Source organism: Condylura cristata, unplaced genomic scaffold, assembly GCF_000260355.1.
Source record: "Condylura cristata isolate star-nosed mole 26May11 unplaced genomic scaffold, ConCri1.0 scaffold00008, whole genome shotgun sequence".
Classification (NCBI taxonomy): Eukaryota; Metazoa; Chordata; class Mammalia; order Eulipotyphla; family Talpidae; genus Condylura; species Condylura cristata.
The window spans coordinates 32103205-32110952 of NW_004567109.1; the positions used below are offsets into that span (position 1 = coordinate 32103205).

The 7748-nt window shown below is 42.1% G+C and overlaps 1 protein-coding gene across 2 annotated transcripts in view; it reads right to left on the bottom strand.

The window, feature by feature from the left end:
• The window catches only part of DAB1 (Dab, reelin signal transducer, homolog 1 (Drosophila)), a 353365-nt gene that overhangs the window by 112785 nt on the left and 232832 nt on the right, over positions 1–7748 (bottom strand). For both annotated transcript variants that reach the window (XM_012722799.1, XM_004679047.2), the window contains exon 4: positions 1721–1819. In XM_012722799.1, the coding sequence (XP_012578253.1) occupies positions 1721–1819 (99 nt within the window). The remainder of the gene's footprint in view (positions 1–1720; positions 1820–7748) is intronic.

Sequence of the window (7748 nt, forward strand, 5' to 3'; positions counted from 1 at the left end):
TCCAGAGCAATAATAGGTACCACAATTAAGTGAAAAGACATATGAGCTAAACTGCCTGGATTCTCACCCTGTCTTCACTACCACTTACTTTCAGGAAGTCACATGAATTTGTCTGTCCTTGATGTCTTCCACTCTAAGGTGGCGATCATAAATCTATTTTCCTTCTACAGTTGGGAGGATTTGTTGTGTTGGTACTTACAAAGGGCTAATACATGCCTGGCACATAATATGCACTTGAGTAAGAGATTATTATTATTATCTCATAGGGCAAATGGTGTGAAGGAAACAGAATAGTGTATGTAAGGGAACTAACATATACTTAGTGTGCTCAACAAATGGTAGTGACCAGCATCAGGCTCTCATGGTGGTAAAGGATATCTAATACAACTTCTGCCATGGTAAAGTGCACAGTTCAGCGACCATGAGGACACCCAGCGTATGCAACCATCTCTACCCACACCCCACTTCTATTTCTTCCCAAACTGTGACTCTACTTATTAATCACCGACTTACAGCCACCTCTCCCCACCTTCTGTTCCACACCTTTCCCAGTTTGGCTCCTCTAGCTATCTTATAGAAGTGCGACCCTACAGAGTGTGTCTTCTTGTCACTGGCTTATGTAAAGATTTATCCATGCTGTAGCACTAGTCAGAACTTCTTTCTTATTGCTGAACAACATCACACCATAGGTATGTACCATAACCATACTTTGCTCATCCATCTCAGTCATCCTTAATGGACACTTTGGTGCTCCTGCCTTTTGGCTACAATGAACCCGGACATACTAACATCTATTCTAATATTAGTTATTCGGGAATCCTTTTTCCTTCAGAAAACCTATTTGCACTGTTAATTATCACCCTGCTACCTTGTATGGTATCCAAACATGAATCAGGATAAAGTGAGAAAATAATAATGGAAAAGGACTTTGGCTAAGTGGCTTGGCTAGATGAATACTGTTTACAAAGTGAAGTTCAAAGGTGGCCTATGTGGAGGTGTTTTATAAGCTGTAAAGCACTCTGGTAATAAAAGAAAAACAAGTCCTGTCAACTCTCGCCCTCTTGACTATAGAGATCCTAGAATGTTTTTCTGTTTTTTCCTTACGGTCAACAAACAGGATCGACAATGTCAGGCAAACTCTGGGGGTGAGCCTGGGAGCTAATTGCTGCTGGGAGGTTGATGAAAACACAATCCGCATCTTTGGAGGGTTCAACAAACATATCAGCCCTTCCATTTCCTGGCCATGCAGTGATAGATTTTTTTTTTTTAAGATTGAGAACTCCATTTATTCCTTTTGATTACAGCAATTGCAAGGTGCCACAGGTTAAACTCAAGAGAGTCTGGCTGCATTGACCGAGTCAAAAGACCTACATGTGTCTCCCTCTAGGACGTATGTCATTAAAGTTGCCAACACAAAGAAATTTAACTTAAACTGTCACATTACCCACTGTTCTTCAAAGCTCATCAATCTCCTGTTAGATTACCAGGACTGTGTGACACTTTTATCACAATTACACCGTAAGAAACATGGCGCAGAGTCACACTGTGGCCAAGCTAGGGAAGAGCCTGTCTTTGATGGACGATCACAGTTGATCAAGTATGTCAGTTGCTTTATGTGTTTTTATGCTTGTTTGATATTCCTGCCTAGAGAGTGGAGGCTTTTAAGGGCACATCTGTCAATGGATTCAATTTCACAATGCCATGTGATGCTTTTACTTACCCCTGTCTTCTCATCAAAGATTTTGATTCCTCCAAAGGAGATGGTTAAAAAGATTTTCTGTTTGTGTTCTCCTTTGGAACGCGCGCCGGCAACAACGCCCTGTTGAAAGGAAGGACATGGTTTTTACTTCAGTGTTTTCATTTGATAATTCCCTCTGGTCCCAAAAGTGTGTCGGATACCATCAACTGATGCCACCAATCACGTACACTTCTTCCCTGAGCCCATCCAGGCTGCCCTGCCCAACATGTTCCCATCTCGATGTTTTAGTAGCATTTATCTTAGCTGCTCTGACACCGCAGAAGAAGATATGTGAACACCGATTCATTTGACTAATCAAGATTTATAGAACATCTACCTTGCATGCAGAGACTTGGCCCAGAATTGGAAATCCCAATATAAACAGTCTCTGTGCTGGGTTTTATTTTGGATAGGTTTTTAATCTTTCAAATACAGGCATGCCACTAAATATATTCCTAAATGTGATTTTATTTTTGTCCTTCTGGAAAAAGTTTCATAGGAATCAATTTTAGAGATTAGAAAGAAATAAAAACAAAACTGTTGCCAGCCTGGATATTTCTTTTCTTTTCTTTTTTTTTGAAAAAAATAGGATCATTATAGCTATCTGCCTATGGTTTACAATTTTCACCCACAGACATTTTGTACTTTTCACCACCCTTCCCTAGCATTCCTATGCTTTAAAGGCATGTGCCTATCAGATGCATTTCATATATTAATACATGCATTTCCCCACTTCTTTGATTTTTTTTTATAAGCCAAAGATATGTATGTGAGTAAGTGAGAAGGAAAACTTCACAAAGCATTGCGACATTACCCTTCTCACTGCTGTATCCTCTGTGACCCAGGCAGTCCCTGGATAGAAGTAAATTACTATTTAATAGATGTGCTAACCAGTGTCCCTTAAGATGGTAGGATGCAGGTTAAGATACTTGCTTTTAAAATTTGCCTCTGTGAGGTCAGTTACAGACAAGCCTGGTCTTCACAGTAGGGTAGAACAAGGATAACTCCAAGTCAGGGGATTCATACTAAGGCTCTGCGCTCTTTCTCTGGTGCTCAGAGGCTTCCATCTCCTCATCACTCTCACTTCCACAGAAGGTGAGGTTAAGCCCAGCTCTCAGCAGTTAAGGTTCAGAGATTTTTGTTGTAGATGAGTCAAAATGAAAAAAGAAAAATTCTCCATTTGCTATAACATGGATGGGACTGCAGGAGATAGCAATAAGTGAAATTCAGCAGAAGGAGAAAGAGAAACACTAGATGATTTCACTTATATGTGGAACACAGAGAAGCAAAACAAAGGACCAGACAGAACCAATCTAATACAAACCCTAGAAATTAGGCTGTGGAATTGCCACTACCAGAGGAGAAGATGGAGTGAAGAGCAGAGCAGAGTGTGAAAGGTGCCTACTGGACTGTGGTGGAGGACGATGGGTACCCTGGTGGTGGGGGTGGTGTGGTGGCATACATCTGAAGGAGTATGATACTATATAGCTACACTCTATGCACTGCTGTAAAACACTGTCACCCAAAGGATAAATAATAAATAAAACAAATGTAAAGAAACAAAAATGACTTCCTATTTCCAGGAAATAAAAGCAGTGTGGTGCTCTCAGAAAAGCAGCCTTTCCACACCAGCCTCAGAGACTGACCAGCATTTGAGTGTACAGGTATGTTGAGGCCCAAGGCAGTTGGTATGTTCTCTTGAGTGCTGGATTTCACCACTGACTCTCTGTGATCTTGGATCAATTAATTTTTGAGTTCTACTTTCTCAGGTATAAATCCTTTTCTCACATGCTTGAGAATTAAATAAAAATCTCTGTAAAGCACCTAGCACCATGCCTGTTACTCTGTAGAGGTATAATAAAAATTAGTTTCTCTGAGTGAGTGAGTGGCTGGAAATGAATGTGGTCAGCTCCTGTCTGGGTACCTACTAGTAGGAAACCCAGTCGCTCATTCATTCATTCTCAAGTACCTCTTGCACAATCACCATCCAACAGAATGGCAGAGCCAGAGAAAATCTGAAAGCTAATTAGTACTGATTTCCCAATTCGCAGAGGGGAAAAAGTGATGCCCAGAAAGCAGCGGTCAGTCTCTAGAAGGCACTGGGAGTCGGTGAAAATGCTGAGACTCCCACTCAGCTTTCCAGCCTCTGTGCAGGGAGCAAGGACTACTTACAACATGCCTTCTTTGCTTTCTAGCAAGTTCTCTCAAGCACCCCTGCCCAGGGCTTCTCTTCCAAACCTCAGGACTCAACACACTGACAGCAGATCCTTCTCCAGAGAATGCCTTCTAACAGGCAGGAAGTGACTCACCCCAAAGCTAAGTCCTTTGTCTCCTCAAAGTATTCTAGGTTCTTCCATGTGCTGCTTGTTTTCCCATGAATTCACTGAGAGTGATTCTATGGAACATGGGGGGTGGGTCAAAGTATGTCTGCAATCCCAGGGGGAATTCCCACAGTCTGCTCAATGCCAGCCTAACAGAGACATTGTCTCTGATCCTGCCACACCAAACTACCTCTTCCTCCTTCAATTCTCAAGGCACTACCACCACAGATAGACACATATATTTGTTGATTTTCTAGCTTTGCCCACTACAAGGAATTTCTTTCTATTTGTTCTGTGTGCCCAGTGTAGGGAATAGAGGCCTGGAAAAAGTGAAGGGACTTTCTTTCGTTAGTCAGGCACCGGACAAGGCAGGCTTAGGACCTAGGGATGCTTGGCTTTAAACCTGTGTGGTTGGCTGGATACATACACAAATGGGCAAACAAAAGTCGACTTGGCAAAAATGCAGGGCCTGGAGGACCAACTCAAAGGGGTGGAGGTGTTTCTTGTTTAGTTCCTTTCTTATTGAGAACATCACAGAGCAGGATGGAGAAAAGGATGCACCTTTGGTCAGAGATTTGTAGCAACATCTCATACCAGTCCCGGGCTTTTAGAATCACTGCAACATCAAATAATCACCACATCTGGCCTACAGAAGTGCTGATGAGGGGAGGCTCTCCCCTGTATCCTGGTTGCTAGTAGTTGTCAAAGCCCAGCCTGGTAGAACAGGACTGTCCATAAAAGGGAAGGGAAAGAAAGAGCAACACACATGTTCTTGGGGCATTTCTGCTTGGGGCTGCTGGTGGGAAGCATACAGGACAAATGAAAGAGAGAAAACTATCCACACGATGCTATCTTTGGGGAAATGAAACTCCAATTTTGTTAAGCACATTTCTCCTGTGAGACAGGACCTTGAGTCAAGCTTTGAAAATTTTTACTGAGTCGAGGCACCCCTGCCACCTGCCGGCATGCCTCGGGGTCTCCTCTGCTCCTGCAGATTACTCATTGCTGATATGCAGACCTCAGCCAGGTCCCAGAGACAACTCTGGCTGGGGAGTAGAAAGATATAGATGTGGGTGCCTAATACTAGCAACCTCACCTAGGAAGTCACTGTTGGAAACCTGGAAATTAGGGGTCCAGACATAGTTGTGGGTCACTACTATATGCTAGAAGTTCCCACAGGTCATAATTTAGCCCACACTGTGATCCTGGAACATTAAGTATTACCTATCTTATTTTGCAAATGAGGAAACACAAGGCCAGGGAGTCAAGGGGTCTCCCCAAACTTAGGAAACTAACAAGACATGAGATAACTCAATAGTTAAGTTTTGGTGTGGTTCTCAGTGTTGGTGTTTCATCTATTATAATCCTCTCTGAGGACCATTCTGAGAAGAGCATTAAAAAAAAAAACAACAACATAATATACTACACTACAAATATGTCATCAATATTCTGAAAATAGCTGGGTGAACCAGTAGCTCCTAGACTCAGCAGTATAGAGTGTAAGGAAGCCGGAAAGTGAGAATAGCCACATTTCTTACCTAATCAGAGTGTACAGTTTCCAGTCCTCACTTAGCCACGTGTGTACCATGCAGGGAGAGCTCAGCAAATAACAGGTATCATGATGACTGGTGCCATTGTTGGTGTTATTAGCAATACCACACGCTGTGCAGAGTGGGATGCAACCGACCCTCCACTCACAGACAGACAGCCTTCTGATGGATGGATTTATGTGCAAGGCTGCTCTGTCCAGTTCATAGCCTCAACATATTTTTGCCCAGTGTCTCTGACAAATGACTGCTTAAGTCAGTGATGTGGGGCTTACTGCTGGGAGTTTAAAATCCAGTTGGGGCTACCAAGATAAATTAAATGAAATAAAAAACAAGATACACATAAGCATAAACTATTCTTATCAAACACTGGGGACTTGGGATCTGGATTTAAATTTCGGGCTTACTAGATTAAATGAATGATCTAGGGCCAATCCTTTAAAATTTCCATGAGCTTCAGGTTTCTTATTTACAAACAGGGGCACTAATATCTATTTCATAGACTCGAAAGAGACCATGACCTTGTGTGAAAGTGTTTTGTTGGCTCTACATTAAAGCAGGACGAAATGGTGGTGCTTTGCTGCTGGAGAGGCAATGGGATCATTCATACTCACAGTATGAATCCCTCTCTATCATCCAAGCATTCAAGGCAAATTCTCTAAAACAGGATCTTTAGATTCTTTAGGCTACCTTGCAAAAAAAAAGTTTTTTTTTTTAATTTTTATTTCTCATAGGGTCTAATATGTAAAAGTGAGCCTTTTTGTAATGCTAAGAGGCATTTTGTATTTCTCTCTCTCTTCATTTCCTGGGAAGGTGGCCAAATGGGGAATTGATCATTTATGTTTCTGTGTTTCCGAAAGAAAAACCACTGGGAGCTAAAATGTCAACATTCTTCTTTGCAACTTGTGAATAATGAAACACAATTGTCTAGGAACCCAAGATCCCCTCAACAAGTTCAGAGCATTTGACAGGAGTCTGTTATGGTAGGACTAACTCTCAGGGCTTTGGGGACCTCACAGTCATGAGGGGTGACAGACGGAGCCCTTCGATACAGGTACTGTGTATGCACAAGTGTGCATGTGTGCACGCACACATGGCAGACAGTCATGGTCAGGCCCGGTGCAGTGGGCTTTACGGAGCCCAGATTGAGTATTGCCTCATCTCCATTCAACCCATCAAAGCAGCCGGCCAGTGGGGTGCCTGGTGAATAGGCATCTACCAGAATCTTGCTAAGACTCATCAAATCCTCTCTCCTCTTCAGCAATCTTGTGGCTCTGGGTGAGAACCAGTCACTAGAGATTTTCTTGCTGTCTTTTAATTAATATTTGTCAAGAGCAAATCTCCATTTGCCTGACCATGCATGCAAATGGGCTTCATGGACTTCAGAAAGAATCTGGATCCTGGATTTTCTGCCGACCCATGATGAGAGGTCTCGGTGGAGAGGCACATGTGCCTTTATCTGAATAGGGGATTTGAAAGTGAGCATGTGCGGCTCAGTCTCTGCTGGAAGTGGGTGCAGCCTGCTCTGATTTCCTGCCTAAGTCACAGGCCTTGCTCTGGGGTGAAGAATGGCTGAGGACAGTGGGGGAGGCACAGAAAGCCAGCTCCCCCACACAACAAGCACAATGGCCTCTCTCTCCAGGGTGCATGCTGTGACCGTGTCTCTAGAGCAGCATTTATCATTCTTACAGCTGAATTTAGAGTTCTTCCCGTCAGATTCCTTTTTATGTTTATCAATCAGATTTGAACTTGGCAGAAGAGGGCTCATTTTTGGCTATCCTAGAATCCTTTGAAATTGTGTAATATAAAAAAGGATTATTAATTTCTTCCAAGGTGATATTCTATGAAATCCTTATTTTGATGTCATGCCTATCTCTTGCTAGATACTGGCTCTTAAAGTTTTCTTATGTAAGGTAAGCATTTTTATTTAAATAATGGATGAATATCTTAAAAGTTTTCATTTAAAAAAAAAGACAATTTCTACAGCCATCCCATGGGGAGATTTAGCATCTGATATCTGTGTTAAATTTCTGAGAGAATGTGTGCCAAATAAATAAATAAATAAATAAATAAATAAATAAATAAATAAATAAATAAATAAAAGCTGTGGTTTATTACGTATGAATGAAAAGGCAATTAGAG